Source organism: Lucilia sericata, unplaced genomic scaffold, assembly GCF_015586225.1.
Source record: "Lucilia sericata isolate MDLA Ls3-8-SP2 unplaced genomic scaffold, ASM1558622v1 Contig000040F_arrow, whole genome shotgun sequence".
Taxonomy (NCBI): domain Eukaryota; kingdom Metazoa; phylum Arthropoda; class Insecta; order Diptera; family Calliphoridae; genus Lucilia; species Lucilia sericata.
In genome coordinates, this window is record NW_023994078.1 from 771,796 (window position 1) to 797,017 (window position 25,222).

General features: G+C 29.6%; 1 protein-coding gene across 3 annotated transcripts in view; it reads right to left on the reverse strand.

Annotated features, from left to right (window-relative positions):
• LOC119613764 (serine/threonine-protein phosphatase PP2A 65 kDa regulatory subunit) overlaps window positions 1-25,222 on the reverse strand; it is a 163,918-nt gene that overhangs the window by 45,317 nt on the left and 93,379 nt on the right. For all 3 annotated transcript variants that reach the window (XM_037969797.1, XM_037969804.1, XM_037969813.1), the window contains exon 7: window positions 7,006-7,291. In XM_037969797.1, the coding sequence (XP_037825725.1) occupies window positions 7,006-7,291 (286 nt within the window). The remainder of the gene's footprint in view (window positions 1-7,005; window positions 7,292-25,222) is intronic.

Genomic DNA, 25,222 nt, shown 5'->3' on the forward strand with positions numbered 1-25,222 from the left:
ATTGTGTTTTATATTTCGGTGGGCGGGAAAGGTGGTTTGTGTGGGGTGATTTAGGTGTTGTTGTGCGTGGCTCATAATAAAATTATATTTTTTTTTATTGTATATACAATGTTATAGTCTTTAATAAAATAAGTAACTAAATAATTTTTAAAAATTGTCCAAATATTTTATTCAACACCAAATGTATGTTCTGTCATACTTAATACTAAAATATGAAAAAGATGAAATTAAAGGACACAGGTTTAAATGAACATATTTTTGAATGTAATTGAGATATTGGCTTGAAATTTTTTGTAAAGGGTCGAGAATTTCCATATCTAACTAAAAAATGATATTAAGGGATAAATATGGACTAAATTGTTGTAGCTATCTGCGACCCTATTAAAATTTTGATATAAATCATAGTTTTAGAAATTAAACAAATATGTAATATATGACAAAATCTTTATTTATGAACAAAACTCAATGAAATTTTCAACGCTTGTTAAATTTGCCATTTCAAATAAGAAAATGCAAAAAAAAAAATGAAAAGGTCAAAGGGCATCCCGCAATAGGAATGAAAATCCCAAAAATGGGATTTTTTACATTTTTGCCCATAGGGTCCACATTTCTTTCAGGGCTGGGAAAATACTTTTGGAGTAAATAGAAAACATATTGAGGTTACCAAAACTGCTTTCAGTTTTCTGATCCCAGCTTTGGGATTTTAGAACATGTCGCCCAAAGTTGAAGTTTTGATAAAAAAATAGGTCATATTCGGAAGGACGCAGTGGCAACATTTTCAAAAAATAGGACAAGTTTTTTACGCTAAAGCGTTCTGCGCGAAGATACCTTTTAGAAAACCATAAAATTGTTATATGTTCTTAAAGAAAATTTTATTTTATTAATAAAAGAGTTAAGACACATTTTTGGTAAAAAAACGGCAAAAATCTAAAATTTTTTGAATTTTTAAATTAAAAAACGTATATTTTTGGATCTGTAAATGATATTGATATCAAAAATTTAAAACTTTTTGATGTAAAAAGTCTGTGGATGGAAATCAAAAGAAATTTCGATTAAAATTTTGTAGTTGGATGGAAACTACTACGGAAATCTCAACTTACAACACATCAACAGGAGCGCCTTGCAAGTCATACGAAGACTTATGTTCAAGGTCAAAAAAAAGAGGGTCACACAAAAACTTTTTTCAATCTCAAATGAGGAAATTGCTGATACATTTAACGAAATGCTGAAAAAGGAAAACCAACCTATGGATGCCGTACATATTGCAACTATTCTTCCTAATGCATCACCAAAACGACTTAAGCGAATTGTGGAAAGTATACCAACTCCAACATCACAATCAAATTTTACTGAAGAGGAAGCAATAGCGCTTATGTTGGAACTGGGTCTCAGTCGAAATAAGTACCAAATATTAAGGAAAGCTCTGCATGAAAAAGGACACAATATATTACCATCATACAAGGCGATCCAGGAATAAAACAAACTATCCTACCATCACCTATTGCTGTTAATGATGTGGATGCTTGTATTGATATATCATCTTTGCTCGAAAACACAGCATCAAGAATTGTGTCAGACTTTTCAGAAGACCAACTAAGGAAAATTCATAACTGTGATGTTGTCTTAATGTGTAAGTGGGGATGTGACGGTTTATCAGCACTTCCAGAATACAAACAAGCTTGTGGAAGTCGGACATTAGCAGACTACAAAAGTGTATTTATGTCATCATTAGTGCCATTACGAATTCGTTCATATTCCCTTAATCCATCATCGTCAAGCATCGGAAATTCATTTGAAGATATATGGATCAATACAACTCCGGGTTCAAAAAATTTTTGTAGACCCATGGATTAGAATATATAAAGGAGTCAAAGAAAACAACAAAAGATTTAGTGGAATATTTAAAAGATGAAATAAATGCACTGGAGCCCATTTGCATAAAAATAAAGGAATTCTCTATTAACGTATCATATCAGCTAAGCTTAACAATGATTGATGGAAAGGTCAGCAATGCCATAACAGAAACTTCTTCCTTCTGGAGATGCTCAATATGTAATGAGAAAAAGTCGCAATTCTCAAATATAAACAAAAGCAGAAGTATTAATGAAGAAGTCCTGTCTTTCGGAATTTCACCACTTCATGCCAGAATACGATTTTTGGATTACTTTTTACACATAGCATACGACCTCAAATATAGAAGTGTGTCAGAAAATCTTACTAAATCAACAAAAAATAATGAAGAATTGAAAGAACTGAAGCTGCGGAAAAAAGCAGAATCCAAGAAGAATTTAAAGTTCAGATGGGATTAAACATCGACAAACCACTTCCAAGTTGCGGTAGTACAAATGACGGTAATACGGCGAGAAGGTTTTTTCGTGATTTTGAAATTACTTCAAAAATAACTGGAATCGACAAGGAGTTGATTCGAAGAGTTAACACTATTTTAATGGCACTGAATAGTAAACATAAAATTAATGGAAATCGATTTGGGGAATATACATCTGAAATTTCTAAATTACTTGTATCTCTGTATCCATGGAGGGAACTAACACCAACAGTACCCAAATATTGTGTCATGGTCAAATAATAATTGAATCGAATATTCTTCCACTTGGAGAGTTAACAGAAGAAGCCCAGGAAGCGAGGAATCGAGATTTTAAGCATGTTCAACTATTCAGCTCAAGAAAATGCTCCAGGCAATCACAGAATGAAGATATTTTTAATAGTTTACTTCTATCTTCTGATCCTGTTCTTTCAACTATGCGAAAAAGATGGATTTGTTATGAAACTCTATCATCTCAAAACAAGGAAGATTTAAAGCACTTATATTACCTTCTGGATATGTATACCGATATGACAGATTATTTTATAGAAAATAAGTAGTGTTAGGAATTAACTATATAAGTAGGTTGTAAGAATTAATTGTATTATGTTTAAGATAAACAGTTCAAATAAAAAAAGCCATTATACTAACTGATGATATTGTATTAAATTGTGTTTTATATTTCGGTGGGCGGGAAAGGTCGTTTGTGTGGGGTGATTTAGGTGTTGTTGTGCGTGGCTCATAATAAAATTATAATTTTTTTATTGTATATACAATGTTATAGTCTTTAATAAAATAATTAACTAAATAATTTTTAAAAATTGTCCAAATATTTTATTCAACACCAAATGTATGTTCTGTCATACTTAATACTAAAATATGAAAAAGATGAAATTAAAGGACACAGGTTTAAATGAACATATTTTTGAATGTAATTGAGATATTGGCTTGAAATTTTTTGTAAAGGGTCGAGAATTTCCATATCTAACTAAAAAATGATATTAAGGGATAAATATGGACTAAATTGTTGTAGCTATCTGCAACCCTATTAAAATTTTGATATAAATCATAGTTTTAGAAATTAAACAAATATGTAATATATGACAAAATCTTTATTTATGAACAAAACTCAATGAAATTTTCAACGCTTGTTAAATTTGTCATTTCAAATAAGAAAATGCAAAAAAAAAAATGAAAAGGTCAAAGGGCATCCCGCAATTCCCAAAAATAGGAATGAAAATCCCAAAAATTGGATTTTTTACATTTTTTCCCATAGGGTCCACATTTCTTTCAGGGCTGGGAAAATACTTTTGGAGTAAATAGAAAACATATTGAGGTTTCCAAAACTGCTTTCAGTTTTCTGATCCCAGCTTTGGGATTTTAGAACATGTCGCCCAAAGTTGAAGTTTTGATAAAAAAAATAGGTCATATTCGGAAGGAGCAGTGGCAACATTTTCAAAAAATAGGACAAGTTTTTTACGCTAAAGCGTTCTGCGTAAAGATACCTTTTAGAAAACCATAAAATTGTTATATGTTCTTAAAGAAAATTTTATTTTATTAATAAAAGAGTTAAGACACATTTTTGGTAAAAAAAACGGCAAAAATCTAAAATTTTTTGAATTTTTAAATTAAAAAACGTATATTTTTGGATCTGGAAATGATATTGATTTGAAATTTTTTGTATATTATTGGAAATTTTGTTGTCTAAATACCAAGAAAAAATTGAGTCCATTTTCAAAATTACGCCCGGTATTCAAAAAAAGGCGGACCAAGGTATGGTAAATTTTGTATCACTAAATTTTTAAATGCCTATAACTCTGATATTATAAGAGATAAGTAGTATGTCCAAGCATGTTTTTTCAAGATCTCGTCGAGCGCTTTCAGAAAATATAAAAATTTGGGTGAAAAACAAAAAAATGGCACGAGTTTAAAAATTTTACATGTCGTAGGTACCCTACTTTGAGCCGCCACAGCGCCGTCCCTGGGGCATCTGCAGGGTTCATCTTCAAAACTTAAACTCGAATACTCCTTTAGAAATGCCAGATTTATTTCCAAAAAATTTCCATTCTGCCCCACTGTGCAGCGCCAAAGACCTCGATCTAAATAAATACAATTAAAATTTAATCCTTTCTAATAATTCCATTCAAACTTGTGAGTTTTAAATATGATATTTACATTTAAGGTTGTATAAGATTGCACAGTGTGACAAACTATACAAAAAAAGAATACGTGGGAAGTGATACTATTCTTCTGATATGCATTATCGAGTATAGGACTAATTAGAAAGGACTTTAACACATTGAATTTTACTTGAATTTAGTTAGATTGAGGTCTATGGCGCTGTATTTTTATTTTTATAAATTATTATATACATTAATGTTAATGGAAAATTAATGCATTAATTTTATTACTTATTATTTAATGTTAATGGAAAATTAATGCATTAAATTCAAAAATATTTAATGTTAATGTAAAATTAATGCATTAATTTCAAAAATATTTAATGTTAATGTAAAATTAATGCATTAAATTCAAAAATATTTAATGTTAATGCAAATTTAATGCATTAAATGTACCCATGTTAATGTTAATGCAATAAACTTGCATTAACATTAATTTTTTTTAATGGTGAAAAAATTGTTAATGCATTAACATATTTAATGCATTTATCCCAGGTCTGCTGAAAACACTCAACATGTATGTCTTCAATAACAAAAAATTTTTACAAGTTATCACAATTGTTTATGCAATATTCCTGAGCAATATTCCTTTGCATATATAGCTGGGAAAATACCATCCGTCCCCGGTGATTTGTGACTCTAATGTTTCACAGTACTGCGATCATTAAATAATTTTTGTCCATTTTTGTATCAGCTTTATGGATCGATTATCGATAACAACAGAAACTCAGTTGAGTTTTCAGTTTGCTAAAATTAAATTAAAGATGACAACTTTCAATCGAGATCTGCAAATTTCAGGTACCAAATTGGCAACTAGAAATTTTTGGGTTTGTGAGAAGTTTTTTTAAAGCTATTATGTGGAAATTTTGATAAATAACCAATGTTTTATTGTTAAATAATGGTTATTCAATCGGTCCGTGCCATTTTTACGATATATAATATTGACTTTATCCATTTCCAGGATTAATTTAACGTTGAAATTTTCAATTTGAATGGCCATGATTTTCAATACAAAATCCTAAGAACTTCAGATATCTTAAAGACAATCCGAACTTTTACATGACTTGGGGAGACAGAGACAGGTTTTAAAGAACAAATTATCTGCCATAGCAGAGTCTTCAGTTCCACAAATTAAAGTAATTGAGTTATATTCTTCGACGACTCACCACCGCCCTTTGTGTATCTTACACGCAGGTGGCAGGTACAAGTACTTTGCACAAGTACTCGAGATATTCAATTTCTTGCCATAGAAGCCCCGTTGAGGAATGACATGTGTCATGAGTAGTGTTTTTAACGGAAATTCCCGGGATGGGAAATTTCGGGTATTCCGCAGTTTTATGTGATATTTTTGACAAAAAATGTTGTTTAAAATAAATATATTGATTAAAATGTTAAATCCAGAGTAAATGTGTATATAAAAAAATGCTAAACACTAGGAGACAAATTAATATTACTATTTTTAAGTAATTATTTATGAAAACTGATTTTCTGGTATTTGCCGTTTCTGGAAGGGATACTAGTATATTTAACATACGTAATTATTAGCTAAAAAGCCCAAATAGTCAGGTTCGGTTATTTGGGAGTAGATGAAATAATGGTTTCATATAAAACATTTTCAATAGGGCCCAGCAAAAAAAGTGAGGAAAAAGAAGTAGAATTTTCACCACAAATAACAATAAGTACTTCCAATTTTGGTGAAAAACCTATGAATTTTATATTAGCGTGTCATTGGAGGGATGTTGTTCATTTTTGACAACTTTGAACTACATCTAATCTTATTCATAGATGCAGTAAAAATCCGATATTTGGATGTCAAAAATAAACCACATTCTTTCAATGACACGCTTATGTAAATTTCATTGGATTTTCACCAAAATTTGATGTACTTCGAATATGTTATTTGTAGTGACTTTTCAAAATCTCTTTCTTCACTTTTAACTCGGTTTTTATTTGTAAGGAAATATTTGGTTTATAGAAGCGAAAAATATTACCCAGCAAAAAAGTGTGGAAAAAGATGTTGTATTTTCATCACAACTAGTAACCCGAAGTGCTTCAAATTCAGATGAAAAACCTATGAATTTTACATTAGCATGTCATTGGAGGGATGTTGATAATTTTTGACAACTTTGAACTACATCTAACCTCATTTTAAGAAACTGTAAAGATACGATATTCGGATTCAAAAATAAACCACAATCTTTCAATGACGCGCTTATGTAAATTTAATTGGTTTTTCACCAAAACTTGATGTACTTCGAATATGTTATTTGTTGTTGTTGTCTTTTCTACATATCTTTCCTCAGTCTCAACTGGGTTTTTATTTTTAAAGAAATATTTGGTTTATTGAAGCGAAAAAATTGTAATCGCATTTTTAGATGTGATTAAGATGTTGTTTGTAAAGTATGACATCAATTATTTTTAGCTGGGTAATACTGATTTTTTCGGATCTATTTAAAAGCATACATAAATCTAAAACAAATGTTATTTACAAAAATAACTTACTGTGCAAATAGTTTTTGTTGCGAGACATCACCAAGATCATTGGAATAATAGCCTGTTCTGCCCATTGTGCACCGAATTGTTCAACTAGTTTCTTCATGTTTAATGTTGCAGCTTCACGTATAGCATATACGTGATCGTTTAACCAACCCATACAAAGTCCACGTAATTTTTGATCGAAAAATTCTTGCCCTAATTGTCCAGCAAGAGCTGGCATATACTCAATAATTGCTAAACGCACGCGCCACTTAGAATCTTCAGCTAACTCAACAATAGCTGGCAATAGGGACTGAAAAAAAAAAATTATTTCATGTTATATGATGTTTTAGCTTTATATATATGAGCAATTATTTAAGTTCTTTAATTCCTCTGAAATTAAACTAAATTGTTAATAACTTTGGTAAGAGTAAAATGTAAAACAATTTTTTTACAGGATTATATACACAAGACTTCCAGCCTAAAAATTGCAAAATTGTAAAACTCTAGGTCTTCATTTCTAAACGTAATCGGTTTTGAAAGTTTACAAAAACGTGTGTCACTAACTAATTTTTTCACCTTTTTATTTTTTGGTCCATAGCTTTAAACTTTTGGACACTATTCGTTATAGTGCTAACTAAAGACACTTAGGAGATAAATTCTTTACAAGCTTATCCGTGTGATATCACTTTACGTATTAGAACTTGGATGTTGAAATTTGTCACCAGGTTTTTTCCAATTTTGAATTTTTTAAATTTTTTTTTGACCGGGCGCTGACGCGCCTTAACAAAATACAAAAATTGGGACAACAGTGGTTAGCTGATGTAATTATACACAGTATGGTATATACCTCGTTAATGTGCCCTGAACAGGAGATCGGTACGACAGCTACAAAAGTTGGAAAACTTGAACGTATTTTTTTTTAAATATCACTTTTTGGCGCGGCAAATTCGCACTTACATAGGAAATAATTTGAATTATTGCGTAAATTGAATTTTTTGTTATTTTGAAATATAAAATCGGGGGAGCATGCAAAAATATTCGAATGCAAAAATTTTATGAACTTTTTAAAAATTTTGCAAAATTTTTTTTTTTTATTTTTGCGATTTTATATATCAAACATCGACTTATACAAACATTTAATGAATAGACATGAAGATAATGACAAACACAATGGTTTGGGATCATATATGTATTTAAAATGTCCTTGTAAGCTACAAAGACGTCACTTTTATCTAAACACATTTTGCCAAAATTCGTCAAAATTATCATCATTTGCAAGTTTTCTTAATACTTTAATGTAAAACTGGGGCGCATCAAAAAAGTTAAATAATTGTAGTTTTTGTGGGCCAAATAAAATGTACCTAGCACCAAAAAGCATCACTCTATAAATATTTAATTCCTTCAAACTATAATTTTTTAATTGCATTCTCTTATAAATCAAGCTCGTAGAATTCAGATATTAACAGTTTTTTTTTTTTCTTAAATTTTACTAATTCGCGATTTTTCAAAAACTATAAGCAACAAGTTAAAAAAATACTGAAATGAAATTTCTTACTGTGTATTTTTAAAATAAATCTTATGGTATGTATTTAATACGCTAAATTTGAATTATTTTTATTACATACAGCTGTTGTCAGAATAATAGCACCACTTCCTTAGTAAATTTGAAATTATTAAAAAAATGTATATTATTTAAAAATGGTCTTTGTATATTGTTTTAAAATATTGAGAAATGTGTTAAGAATATATGAAAGAATAAACGGAATCATGTAATTTCATATTCATTAAAAATAATTAGTTTTTTTAAACAAAGATAAAGAAATTGCATGTCAAAATAATAGCACCACTTGTGTTCAGATATTAAATAAAAATAGAAAATGTTTTAAAAAGTTCATAATTTCTGTAGTTTTGTGTTAAAATAACTTTAAGGATTATTATTAGCTTATGGTTTCGTTACCCTATGTCCAGGGTGGCTAGCTAACACTTTTCATTTAATTCACCAAATTCTGACAACTTCCTGGAGGAATGGACAACCATGCCTGTTCCACAGTGCTCCGAAAATCATAATTGTTAGTTATTTCAGATATATTTCTCCTTACATCGGTATACAAATTCTCGATTGATATTAGATCGGAACTCTGAGCAGGCCTCTATTGTCCAAAATCTAGTTTTTGACTTTTCTTTGGGTGTTTTGTGGGCCTTTGCATTATTTCATGACCGAAATAGGTGGAATATCGACAGATACATTCGGAAATATAATTTGCATACGGATTTTAATATATGCCGATGCTTCCATGATTTTTGAATATTTTTCGAATATTTTTTGTTTGGAGGATTTCTTACTTTAGAAATAAAATAATTTTGGACCTGTCTGCTCAAATAGAAATGTCCCAGTTTTCAACTGGCTAATTTAAATGAGTTTTAACATACTCTAACACTGTTATTACATCCTTGTTTTCAAGAATAGTACTTTAATTGAGCTGTAAACATTTAAAATGTGTTCTCATAGTCGCCAGGATATAGATTCAATAATTTTTAGCCGATAAATCGTTTAATATTTTTTCCAGTTCCAGCACTATGCCTCTAATCATTTAACGAATATTAGCGGTTTGAAGTCCAGCAATTTCGGTTTAAATTTGTAAGATATGATAATTTGTAATCATTTCATTTGAACAATCAGTTTTTTTAATTGTTTCACGTGTTTCTTCTTTGCAGTGCGTGAAATAACCTATTATTTTAAATCAAATGCTATAATTCTTAAAAGCCGAATTTAATAATTAATAATACAAATAGCATCTTACCTATTTTAATAGGTTTTAATAAAATATTATGCACTACTTTTCTTTTTTACGTAAAATAAATTAATTGGTGCTATTATTTTGACAGGTCAAAATTGAAGTACATACATAAGCGTTCGAATGTATTTTTTATAAATTCACTTATTAATTTTGAAAAAATTTAACTTTGTTAGAATATAGACTCCTAGTAATAATACTACAAAATTGTGGAGGAAAAATATTGAGGGATAATAACGTAATCGGAAAATTAAAATCGAACTGCTAAGTGGTGCTATTATTTTGACGGTAACTGTATATAAATACTATTTTTAAGATTTTTTTTAAATATTTAAATGAAAACCGCTATAACTTTTGCGCCCTTCGATCAAAATGATTAACGCGAACGGATTCATCACGTATTAGGGTCTGTTTATATTTAAACAAAATATTTTAAATGTGCCATAATTTTTTTAAGTCTAAAATTAAAAAACTTTGATAATTGCTCATATGTATGTATGTATGTATGTATGTATGTATGTATGTATGTATGTATGTATGTATGTATGTACAGTGGTGGAAAAAATAATAGAAACGACTTCATTTTGGGGTGAAAACTAAATTTTCTCAAAAAGTACCCGTTAGAATTTAATGATTTGTATCTTAAATAAAGGTCTACTTTCCTACGATAAGTGGAGTTTGTAAGTTTTTTTGCTCCTTCGTATTTTATTGGTATTTAAAAAATTTGGCATTGGAAAAAATAATTGGCAACACTATGTCAAGTTAGACGTATAAATTATATTGGCTGATTGGAATTTAAATTTAAAGTGTTAATTGTGCTAAAAAATAATAAATTAAATAAAATATTGACTTTTACTAAATAACCTTTTTTTTTTTTTGACAGTATACATACAAATAATAAAATATCACATTTTAAGATTTGTTCTAAATGAAAAAAATTTAAATAAATTTAATAAAACAACGTCAGACAACTTTAATTTAATATTTGGATAGCTGCTTTTAATATGGCTCCAGTTTACTTATGTGGATCCTGTGAACAAAGTGTTACTGGTAAACGTAGCCTGTTATGTATTTTCTGTGATATGTGGTTTCACATTGACTGTGAAGGAATTTCTAAAGATGTGTTCCAAGTTCTTGATAAAAATCGTAATTTAAAATTCACCTGCAAAAACTGCGTGGCCAAACCTGTGGACAACACTGAAGTTGATGGATCATTTCGGAAAGAGATTCGCAATGAATTTGCTGAATTTAAAAAATCTTTAACCAATCTGTCGGTCGACATTAAGCATATGCAGACTGAAATGAACAATAAATTTGAATCAATAAATGGGATTCGCATGGAGTTAACATCGGCCATAAAAAACTTTAAGGACGAAGTTTTATCATGTAAAAAACAGATGGAAGATTGTGAATGTAATAAATACTAAGAGAAAAGTAAATGAACTTGAATTGGCAAATAATATCCTTCAACATAAGCTGAACCGTGCTGATATTATAATTTCTGGTGTACCACAGGAGATAAAAGATTTGGAAAAAATTTTATTAGATTTGTGTGTTTTTTACAAAATTTCTATTGATACCAAAGACATTCTACAAATTTTTTATATAAGGAGAAATATGTCGATTTTAGTGAAATTTCATTCTATTTCAATGCGAGATCAATAGATGACAAATTACTTCAAACATAAGAACTTAAGGCTATCTGATTTTTATAAATGTAAAAATGGTGAAGATATAAGTAATCGTGTTTACTTGAATGATAACCTCACGCCAATGGCTGCTAAACTTTTGAAATTTTGTCGGTCACTTGTCAAGGAAAAGAAGATATACAGTTTTAAAATGATTAACAGAGACATCCCCAAGTGTAAAATAAAAGTATTGCCTGATGATGATTTAAAAACGTTTAATCCTGAGCAGTGTTATGAGTATTTTAATAAAACCTTCTGATATTGTTATTTTTTAAGTATGAATTCTTTATATATATATATATTTTTTTTTAAACTCGTAGGTTTGTTGAACAACTTTGTTTGGAGGTTTTTATTTTGTAAACCTTTTATAGAATTGAGTTAATTATGAAGAGGGAGATATACCAATTGATTACCTTATTCTTAATTAATTTTATGGTTTGCGGAAGGTTTGCTGATTTAGGCTTTCGTGCAAATTTTGTTTTGTTGCCTTTAATAGGCTTAATCTTGATTGTGGATAATGCCTTACTTTTTTATTTTTCTTAATACTTATTTTTGTTTTCATTTTTTCTTATTATTTTTTTGTATAATTTTATTTCTTGTAATATAAGTATATTTCTATTTAATTTTGTTTATCTGTTGGTTTGTTTGCTGGTTTTTACTATTCTAATGTTTATGCTTTTTTATAAAATTTCCAATTATCTTATATAGTAGAAACCAAGCAAGCAAACTAACGTAATTAAATAGTCAATAATTGTCTTATTCATGCTGGTTACCCTTCAGTCTTGGACAATTTCTTAGATGGAATTGTTATCCCTTAAGACATAGGTGAGCAGCATGGATACGAAATTATTATTATATATTGAAAAAATTACTTATAAACATCTAAACTTTGAATTTTAATATCCAATCACCAATATTATTCTGAAAATGTTATAATTTTTTTTCTTTAAAAATTTATTATAGTAATTTGAATTTTAAATGTCTTTTCTAGTTTTAAATATACGTTCCTCCCCAGCAACTGATTCTTTTGTTATTTTAGATGTTATCTGGAATAGCCTGCCTTTAGATCTAAGAAGTTTTTCGGGGACTATTCATGTTTTTAAGAATAAACTTCTAGCTTATTTTAATCTCTAGTGGGACTTTTAATGTTTTTAGTTTTTGATACTCTAAGCCTTTAATTATTAAAGAGATGATGTTGTTTTGGTGGGGAACTCTATTTATTTATACATATTTTTTTTACATATATATTTTATTTTATGATCCAAAAAAATCATAAAAACTATTTAAGTGTAAAAACAACAACAAATGATAGATCTTCTCTTTCAAGTGCGCCAAAACAAAACAATTGTGTGGATAATAGCGCAAAGGAAAAAATAAATAAACAAACAACAGATTCAAAAACAACAACAAACGAGAGATCTCCTCTCTCAAGTGCGCCAAAACAAGAAAATTGTGTGGAAGACAACGCAGAAGAAAAAATAGAAAAACAAACAACTGATACAATGGTTGATGAAAATAGTAATGCTAATGTGAACAATATCACAAATAGTATCAATAACAATATTAACACTATAAAAACCATTAATGATAAGGAAGATCACTCAAGCCCAATGTCAAAGAATACTGGTGCCATACCAAAAAACAAGCCAAATACATTGAGCTCGCATGAAACGGAAAAGATCCAAACTGGAAAGGACCGTTATGTCACTTATACAAAACGTAAGTCCTGCCCTAGGACTTCAAAATTGGAACCAAATCCAAAACAGGCGAAAACAAATTCGGTAAGTCAAAATCGTTTTGCACTCCTTGACAACCAAGAAAGTAAAAAAGCACCATCCATGCCTCTAAAAGACCACAAGCGCGAACCTACGACAAATCTATTGGTTAATAAGTTGTCCCAACTTGTAGGCAAGGAAAATTTCCACGTTGTCTCCCTACGCAAAGGAAACATTCAGGAAACAAAAATACAGACTTATTCAGAAAAGTCTTTTAGAACAATAGTTGATAGTTTTGATTCTTAGAAAAGAAATTATTACACATATCAACTAAAAAGTGCAAAGGGTTTGGCAGTAGTTATCAAAGGTGTAGATAGTTCTGTACCAAATGATGACATTAAAAAGGCGCTAGAGACTGAAGGTTATGAAGTGAAGTCCATTCACAATATATTTAACAAGGACAAAATTCCTCAACCAATGTTTAGAGTTGAAATTACTTTTAACTCTTCACAATTGAAGAAAAAGGGTGATACTCATCCCATATATAGTTTAAGATATCTTCTTAATCGCAAAATAACTGTAGAGGAACCCATTAAACGCAGAGGTCCTCCTCAATGCCAAAATTGCCAAGAGTTCGGTCACACCAGAACTTTCTGCAAATTACCATCTGTTTGTGTGAGATGCGGAGACATCCATAAAAGCCAAGATTATCCCCACCCAAAAACAGATAACAATAAAAGAAAATGCAGTAACTGTGGTCAAAATCACACTGCTAACTATCGCGGATGTCCAGTATATATACACATGCAACAATTAAATAAGGCCAGAAGACCTTTATATGCTCAATATAAAGCTTCTAATTTCCCAAGTCTTCCTAATACTTCTAGTGCTCAATATAGAAGTATCACAAATAAAAGCAATCAGAATAAATCGTATGCCCATACGACAAAAGAGGGTTCCGTTACCCAAAGTAATGCAAAACAAACTTCTAGTGCCCAATATAGAAGTCTTACAAATAAAAATAATGAAAATCTGCAAACAAATAATGAAAATAATACCACGTTATTTTCATATGCACATGCATTAAAAGAGGGTGTACCCGCACCCGAAACAAATTCTCAAAGCTCTATTGAGAATTTAATTCAAACCATGAACAGTTTCATGGCAAATATGCAAAATATGTTTCAACAATTAATGCAGAATCAAAGCATGCTCATGTAGATCCTGCTAAATAAGAAATGAATTCCTTAAGAATTTGTTTTTGGAATGCTAACGGCCTTAGCCAACACAAGAATGAAGTTGAACAATTCCTGCTACTTCAGGAAATTGACGTACTACTCGTCTCTGAAACACACTTTACCCTAAAGAATTGTTTCAGAATTAACGGATACTACACTTACGATACAAAACATCCAAGTGGCAGAGCCTGTGGTGGAACAGCCATATTAGTGAGAAAAAATATTAGACATTTCCCAATGCCAGAATACAAAAAAGACCATATCCAGGCCACCTCTATAAATATACCTGATAGCAGAGTTACAATATCTTCAATATATTGTCCTTCTAGGTATAATATTAATCGAGAGCAGTTTCTCGATTACTTTAAAACTCTTGGACCAAGATTCATAGCAGCTGGTGATTATAATGCAAAACATACATTTTGGGGCTCTCGCCTCATTACTCCCAAAGGCAGACAATTGCTAGAAGCAATATCGCATAACAGACTAGATGCCATATCTAGTGGCCAGCCTACCTATTGGCCTACAGACCTCAATAAGATTCCCGATCTAATTGATTTTGCTGTAATCAAAAACATAAAACGAGAATTTATTTCAGTGATCCCTTCACTGGACCTCTCGTCAGACCACTCGCCTACAGTTTTAACGTTATTAGAAACGCCAAATAAGTTGGAAAACTATTGTTCTTGTTTCCCTAACAAGATGACGAACTGGTTAAAGTATAAAATGTACGTCAGCTCACACTTGCCACAAAACATTTCATTGAAAAATGACCATGAAATGCAATCCGCTGTCGATATATTTACGGATATCTTACAAGATGCTGTCAAAGTTTCTACACCCCCAGTCACCTTGGGATACTACAAAAATTCGAAATGTCCTAGGAACATTGAGTCTCTAATTAAAGAAAAGAGAACACTCAGGCGTCAATGGCAACAATCGCGATCTCCAAACATAAAGGTTAAACTTAATCAGTGCCAAAGAAGACTTCACATCGCCTTAAAAAATAATAAGGAATCTAATCTGAGAAACTATCTCAAAAATTTAGACCCTACTAAGAAAACAGAATATAGTCTCTGGAAAGCTGTTAAACATATGCAATGCCCTATTGCATATGAGTCACCCATACGCCTCCAGAATGGTCAATGGGCAAAAAACACGTCAGAAAAACTTAAAGCATTCGCCAATCACTTGGAGAATGTGTTTACTGAAAATGATACAGATTCTTCTATTAGTGCTAACATTATAAATAATGTGGTTCCACGCCCAATAAAATTCCGGTTCTCTACCGTGAAGACGACAATCAAAGGTCTAAAGGCAAGAAAATCACCTGGTATAGATAAAATTACTACCACGATGATAAGTAACCTGCCCAATTCAGCACTGAGAATTATTTTGTTCATCTTTAACTCGATGCTACGTATTGGATATTTCCCTACCTCATGGAAAGTATCCGAAATTGTTATGATACCAAAACCGGGAAAAGATGTCACTCAAGTGACATCATACCGTCCCATTAGCCTGTTGTCTATATTCTCAAAACTTTTTGAAAAGTTATTGCTTGAAAGCCTTATACTACACCTTAACGATAATTGCATTATTCCTGACCATCAGTTTGGTTTCAGAAGAAAGCACAGCACTATCGAACAGGTACATCGAATAACTATTCTTATTCGGAAGGCCTTCGAGAGCAAGCAATATTGCTCAGCATTATTCATAGATATTTCTCAAGCTTTCGATAAAGTCTGGCACGATGGACTAATACACAAAATTATCACATTACTACCCGCGAATGTTCACAAACTGCTTAAAAATTATATATATGAAAGATCTTTTCAAATCAGATCTAAAGATGTGATTTCTTCACGTCGAAAAATATCTGCAGGAGTACCCCAGGGGAGTATTCTAGGTCCGTTCCTATATATTTTATATACTGCATATATGCCAACGAGCGCACTGACTCACTTTGTAAGAATACATGATAACCCTTTAATAGCTTCTGGACAACTCCAGCTTCACATCGGCGAATTGGAAAAGTGCCTGGACAAATGGAAAATAAAAGTCAATGAAACAAAATGTACTCACGTTACATTTACTTTAAGACGAGAAAATTGTCCTCCCGTACAGATAAACAATATAAAAATTCCTGAACAAAGCCATGTGAGATATCTTGGTATCCACCTTGATCGCCGCTTAACATGGACTCACCACAGTGCAGCCAAGGTTACACAAATAAAATTAAAGTCAGCTCAAATGTACTGGCTAATTGGACCACGGTCAGCTCTAGACTTGGAATACAAAGTGCTTTTGTACAAAACAGTTATAAAACCGATATGGCTATACGGCATTCAACTGTGGGGAACAGCCTCCTCATCTAATGTTGAAAAATTACAAAGAAAGCAGTCAGCACTGTTAAGGTCAATAACAGGTGCTCCGTGGTACATTCGCAATAGTAATATTCATAGGGATCTCAATGTCCCCATAATACGCGAGGAGATCAAATTCTCTTGTTTAACCTACTTGTCGAAACTAATGGATCACCCAAATCCCCTTGCCAGGGAGTTGCTGTCATTTGAGGGTCATAGATGACTGAGAAGAACAGAAACATTGGATTTTGCCAGATAATCAAATTATCGAGAACTTTGGTTGAAATTGCATTGGCAATAACAACGTTAGTTATAATTTAGGTTAAGATTTTAATACTTATTGTAAATTTCTACATAAGAAAGATTCAATAAAGAATAAATAAAATGAAAAAAAAAAAAAAAAATATTTTATTTTGTAATATAAATATCTATTAATTTGACATAGTTTTTGCTACAATGTAATTACTTTGTAATACTTAATTTGGCCAGAAGGCTTTTGTATTATTAGTTGAATAAATAAATAAAATAATAGAAACGATTCAGAGCATTAAACTGGTAACATAAGCTGAGATTTCTAAAACTACGTTTTGTACTTATTTTTAAAAATTTTAATTATAAATGAAATTCTTAATATAAAAGTATACTTTTTACTTTAATTTTTATGTTAACATTTGTTTTTTTGAAGCTTGATTTTCAAGTTTTCTTAAATAAAAATTTCAGATAGTGAAAGAAATGTCTTCTAATGGTTAAATTATCTAAAAAATTAGTTTTTGAGAAGATTTCGGGAAGAAAATGTTTTGAACCCACTTATAGATAAGGACAATCCACCGATTTTTGGGCCAAATTTCGAACAATATTTCGCTATTTTGCAATTCGACCTGTTCTTGGTGGTTAAAAACGGGCTTAAATATCAAAGTATATTGATGGACTTGTGAAATAATGCTAAAATAAGTTAAATTTAACACAAAAAGTTTACAAAATCTAAAAAATTTTAAAATTCAGTTTGAATTGTAGGTAGTCTACTGTAACGTAAGTTCAGATAAAATGCACCTTATCATATTAAAACATCAGAAAGAATATTCTTTGTAATTTTTTCCATAAAATAAACGTATTAAATTTTAGAAAAGATAATGAAATAAAAAACATATTTTATTTCCCTCGTTTAAAAACATTCTGTTTTATTTTTTGCAATAGATCGTATTGGGTCTATACTAGTATTAATTCTCGTACAGTACTATACCTAAATTTTAAATTAATTTCCCAAATTTTTACATTTCTTGAAATTTTAGTTTTAAATTCAACTTATTTTACCTGTCCATCAAGATACTTTGATATTTATTTTTTTTTTATTAGTTCTTCATTTACATAACCGAGCCCTTTAGGGCCTTATATGGGCTATTTATGCCCCTTTTTAACCACCAAGAACGGATTGAATTGCCAAAATGTGAAATATTGCTCAAAATTTGGGCCAAAAATCGGTGGATTATCGTGTTAAATCTTTTCAAGAAAAAATTTTTTAAGTAATTTAGCAATGTTAAGCAATTTTTTCACTGTTTAAACTTTTTATTAAAGAAAATTTATTAAAGAAAATTGGAGCCACATTCAGCCGTCAGAGCTCATATAGTCTACCATATGTTAACATAAAGAACCGAGGAAACAGTATATTTTGATATTGGGAATATCATTTACAATTCAAATTTTTTAAAATAAATACAAAACGCAGTTTAAGTACTCTCAGCTTATGTCCCCAGTGTAATACAGTGAATCGTTTCTATTATTTTTCCAATGCCAAATTTTTTAAATACCAATAAAATACGATGGAGCAAAAAACCTCTATTTATCATAGGAAAGTAGACCTAAATACCTTTTATTTAAGATACAAATCATCAAATTCTAACGGGTACTTCTTGTGAAAATTTAGTTTTCACCACTAAATAAAGTCGTTTCTATTATTTTTTCCACCACTGTATGTATGTACGTACATATGTATGTATGTATGTATGTATGTATGTATGTATGTATGTATGTATGTATGTATGTATGTATGTATGTATGTATGTATGTATGTATGTATGTATGTATGTATGTATGTATGTATGTATGTATGTATGTATGTATGTATGTATGTATGTATGTATGTATGTATGTATGTAATAATAGGATAATTTTTACTTCCTAAAAAATGTGGCATTAAAATTATCTCCCTTATTTTATAAATCACTTTGCGTTGAAAATAGTTTCTTAAAAATTTTTGAAAATACAAAAACAATTAATATGGATAATGAAGTGAGGGGAAGGGATTTATAAAATAAGATATAAGAAAATATAATTTAATGGCAAATTTTTAAGTAATTAAAAAGGTCCTATTATTTATCCAATTTTACACTTTTCAATAGATTTCCGGCATGGGTTCCCGTTATCCGATTTGGCTAACCATCATTTAGTTTTAGATAATGAACAAAATGAGACCCATCCAAGCAGAATGGGCACCTCTAATGTATATAAACTTGAATTAAGTTTTTCTAGCACTTTCGACTTTTCTTTTCGAAAAAAACTTATAATGATAAAATAATTAACAAAATTACCTTTTTCTTCTTTATAATGTAGAATTTAATATACATATGTACATATTTATAACAAAAAAGTATGTCATGTTGGATGATTAAATTATTTTTTCAAGAAATTGTGTATAGGTCGTTTTTTGTGGACATTGACTTAATTCATTTTGAAAAAAAAAAAATAAAAAATATGATAAATAAATATAAATATTTTTAACTGATGATAGTTTTATCCTTTAGTATGTAGAATGTTGTTAAATTAGCAGTTTCAAAAAATCTCTTTCAAATCATTGTTATTTGAAGCTTATTGCAGTGTATGTAATTGGCTTTGTATTATTCTCGTAAAATATTCTATGAAGGTTCAATAGAGATCTCTTCTAAACAACATCTCACTGATGTGGATTCATTTTCACCCAAAATATAAGAAATTTTTCAAAAGATACTGAAAGGAAACTGGATAATAATATGTGTTTTTATTTTATAAGTGGTGGGTCTGACATTAAATGTAGGTATAACAAGTAAGAAGTCTATATTCGGCTTTACCGAATCTTATATAACCTTCACCATAGTGTATTTAAAAAATATTAAATTTATAAAATTTCAATTTATTTCATTTCACAAACCTGTTTATATTTTGAAATTCGTCAACTGTATTTTAAAAGGAAATTTAATTTTTATTTTCTTTTATTTTCTCAGTTGGTCTTTGGAAATCAAGTAAACAACATCTGCATATGTGATGATTACTGCTTAAATTTCTTTAAACTTTGTTAATAAACAAAAAATTTCAAAAAATTACATTTATAATTTTAAATAGGTGTATATAATATATAACTCTATTTTCGTATATAATATGTAAGTAGTATGGTTTAATTTTGAAAATAATCTATAAGTTTCTATTATTTATTTATGCACTCTTGAGAAGTCATGAATAATGAAAGCTTATAAATTATCATTAAAATTAATAAAATTAAACCATAAGAAATTATATATCATGAATTCCAGGAAAGAACACAGAAAAACTGAAAATTTTCGACCTCATGTCTTTCAATTTCCTTCATATTATCAATATATGGGCAATTCCATGAAAAGGTAAAACACGACTGAAATAAAACCCTTATAACTTCTGCATTTTTGAAGATAATTCAACAAAAGTTGGTATATGATCTTTTGTAGCACCAAAGACGAAGACTGTTGAAAATTTTTGAAATCGGTCTATTTTTACACCTCGCCCCCATACAAACGGACCCGAAAATATCACTTTTTAGCTCATAATTCTGTTAATTATAATACTATCCCTTCAAAAATCGGCAGATCTAAAATGTTTATAAGCCTAAACCATTTTGCCGACCTCATTTGAGCCTAGTTCCATTCAATGTTTAATTTCAGAAAAACACTTAAACGTCCGTAACTCACCTCTAATCACTAGTATTATGATAGAATTTGGCACAAATTAAAATCACACCCCAAAATTTTATGAAGATCGGTCCATATTTGACCCTAGTCGCAATATAACTCCAGTTTTTTATTTTTATCTATAAATTGCTTAAACATGTATATAAGTCGGCCATGTCCGACTGCACTTTCCTACTCCTTTTGATTTGTTGAAGTGTGTGCATGCATATATTTCCAAAATATATATTTTATAACCTAAAAAAAATCAGGAGAAAAATCTGTCACATACGAATTGTCACGTACGATATTTAAAAATGTTTATTATAAAATTATATTAATTTTTGCATAAAAAATGCATTTATCTTAAAAAATATTTTTTTGAAATGCATTTTGATGAAAGTGTACATTAGTGGTAATCGAATTTAAATATTTGCACCCCAATTCTGATCAGTACTGTACTTTAAGTAGTTTTAAATTCTGTTAAATGCATAAAATATCAATAAAATTAAAAAATTTCCTAATATAGAACATTTAAAAAAATCACATAAAATATTTTTATATTTTGCATAAAAAGATTCAAATAATCGATTAATGCACTTTTAAACAATTTTAAACAGGGAGAACGATTTCAAAAATGCATTCAAAAAGTGCATTTACATAAAAAAGCACCATCTTAATTTTTTAATATAAAAATTATATTGGAATGAAAGAGAACAGCCATAGTATTAGATTGAAAATCAAGAAAATCAGATATCAACTCTCAAAGATATGAATTAAAATCGCAATAAAACTCGCGTTTTTTGGAATTTTTAAGAATTTAATTTAGATATGTCTTATATGTCTAATAGAGTATGAGTTTACAAAAAATTAAAGAAATTTGAAGACCATCGGTCAATTCTTAATTGATTTCTCATGGAATTCATGATATATGAAAATAGTTTTCATCAGACGTGATCAAAATAGTCAGACCATTTTCTTATACTTGATTAGACTTTTGTACGAACTGTCGGACATTTTATCAGACATTTATCCGACATCTATCAGACTTTTTTATACTTGATCAGACTTTTGTACAAACTGTCGAAAAAATGTCAGACATGGTATCAGACATTTGTCCGACTTCAATCAGATTTGTCGAAAAATCGTTCAGAATTTCCCCAGGAATTTACATCAGATTTCGTACCGAATTCTGAATTTCCTCAGACAAAGGGTTCCGAATTCCGAACAACCTTTCATACGATTTTCGTAACGAATTCCGACGGAATTCTGATACGAAATCGGCAACTTGTGCAGACTGGCGGTACGAATTCGTTACGAATTCTGCAAAAATTGTTTAGTGGAAACATATCAAACAAAATACACAAAAAACAAAAATAAAATACACAACCACTGTTGCCAGATTTGATTTATCGTCATTTTGACGATTTTCACTGTCAAAAATTGGCTGTTGACGATTTGACGATTTTAACTCTAAATATGACGATTTTTTAAAATAGGATTTTCGTACTAATTTTAATACGTTTTATAATTTTTCTATCTATAATTTTAAAGAAAATCGATGTGTTTTAAATCATATTTGCCAAATTAAACAGATAATAAACAAATGCATTCGTAATTCAGCTCTGGGTGGAGAAAGATCGTCATGCGTCGTTGCCATTGTCGCTTAAGGGGAATCAGGCCGTCCGTTTTGCTCTGCCTTCGAGAGTTTTACGTTACAAACCGCATTGGTCAAATGTGTGACATTGAATAACTGTACCGAGTTACGGTTTTTTGAAGTGCATGTTGACCATATGCATTCGTGTTAACTTAACCTAAGTATTAATTTCGATTATGGTGGAGAACCAAAAAAAACTCAATTTTATATTCTGTCCAGTCGTACTGGAATAATTGTAACTTAAAGTACAAACAAACAAAACTAAAATCTAGCGAAATTGATAAAAATTTCTCGATAGTTAAAATAATTACTATAAAATCGTAAAAATACCATCAAACATGTATATTATATAAATGGAAAATAGCTTTGACGATTTAATGACGATTTCGAAAAATCAGTTGACGACTTTGACGATTTTTTCCTCGAAATTTGACGATTTTACACCCAAATCATCGGGCAACTATGTACACAACGCAATGAAACCAACATACATTCAAACATACCAAACAAAATACACAAAAAAAAAAACAAAATACACAACACAATGAAAACAACATACATCCAAACATACGAAACAAAAAACACAAATAAAACAAATACACAACGAAACCAACAGCATCCAAACATACCAAACAAAATACACAAAAAAAAAACAAAATACACAACGCAATGAAACCAACATACATACATCCAAACATAAATATTTTTCCAATAAGCAGTGTTGTTGATTATTTATCAAAGCATGCAAAAAAATGTCTTTTTTTATGAAAATATGGACGGATTTTGCTGATTTTAAATCTCGTAAGCATGTCTGACAGAATTATTAAAGATTTGGATTCCGAAGATATCTGAGGTCTTCAGAAAACTGATTTCAACAAACACACAGACGGACAGACAGACACACTTAACCGACTGCGCAATCTATAAGTATTCAGAATATATAGAATATAGAAAATGGTTTGATTAAATAATATATCGTATTATGCACGAAATTTTCATAAATATTACGAAGAAAGTAGTTACAACATTTCGTAAAATGAAGCATGGATTATTTTCAGTGTATGAATACACAATTTTCTTTGTAAAAATAAGTAAATAATCAAAAATGACACTTTTTTGTTATAAATAAATTAAATAGACTACATATATTGTAAATTAATATAAGTAAATTCTGTTGATTATGTTATCAGTATTTGTTTTTTCTAAAAAAAAAAAAAATTCAAAAGTGTTAGAATAACTTAATTCAATGTCCACAACTGTACATACAGTGATGGCCATATAATTAGAACATTTACATTATCGATGCAATTTCATACTTTATTGTCGAATTTTCAAAAGGGAACAAAAACATTATGCAATAAAGACATAAGATTTAAAATATGTAAGAAAAAACTCTAAAAAAAAATAAAATTTTCAATACAAATTGGTTGGGTACATTAGAGTGACCGCAAAAAGTCGATGTTGGAATCTTGTTCGTCTTAACCCCACAAAATGATTCCCCTTTCCAGATATTGAGATAGCCGAAATTTGAGCTCGATTAAAAGACGTTAAGAACGGTAAATAATAGAAACACGCTTAGTACCTCAAAACAAAGCTAATATTCTACTTAAAAATTTATATTATATACATAATTCTTCCCAGCAAAAAATAATTGATGTCATACTTTACAAACGACATCTTAACCACATCTAAAATTGCGATTACATATTTTGCGCATTTATAAACCAAATATTTCATAACAAATGAAAACCCAGTTAAATGTGAGAAAAAATATGCAGAAAAGCCACAACAAATAACATATTCGAAGTACATCAAGTTTTGGTGAAAAAACAATGAAATTTACAAAAGCGTGTCATTGAAAGACCGTGTTTTAATTTTGACATCCAAATATCGGATTTTTTCTGCTTCTAAAAATAAGATTAGATGTAGTTCAAAGTTGTTAAAAATGAACAACATCCCTCCAATGACACCCTAATATAAAATTCATAATTTTTTCACATGAATTTGAAGCACTTCGGGATACTAGTTGTGATGAAAATACTACATCTTTTTCCACACTTTTGTTGCTGGGTTGTTACTTTAAGTCAAACAGAGTTACAACAGATTTTGTCTCCAAAAACGCGACCTGGTCGCGGTAGGAGCATACTTCGTATATTTTGATATTATGTGATAAATGTTTTTTGTATTTTACATATTGTTGTTAAATAAAGATTTAGTATTTCCCCATATAAGATCCGGTCAGTCTAGGCTACATAATTAAAAGACTTTATATTTTATTAACAAATTAAATACTTTATAGCTATTTTTTAAAGTTTTTGTACTTTTTTTTTTCAATATTAATTGGAAAAAGCTTAATTTTAAACGATTTTGGACCAAATTCTTAGAGTTTTTATGAAATCTCAAAATTTCATAAAATGTTTCGTGGTTATATTTTTTCAACAATTTCAGAAATATTTTAGGTTTTTTTCAGAATACCAAATATTTATTCATTTATCACTCACGTTGATGAAAAAAATCATTTTTGTTGCGTGTTCATCTACTCATCATATTAAATAATAATCCAAACATTTTAAAATGGACCAAACTAAATGCCAAACTATTTTAAAATATTTTGTATAAGCTAAAAATTACGACAATTTTAGCACCTATTTCGATAAAAAGCGAAAATACTCTACATATATTTATTTTTTTGTAAAATCTTTTTGGAAAAAACTTTTTGTGAATGAATAATGCATCCAGGGTTTCACCTGAATTTGAAGCACTTCGGTTTACTAGTTGTAATGAAAATTCTTCAAAATTTTAAGTACTTCGAATATGTTATTTGTAGTGACTTTT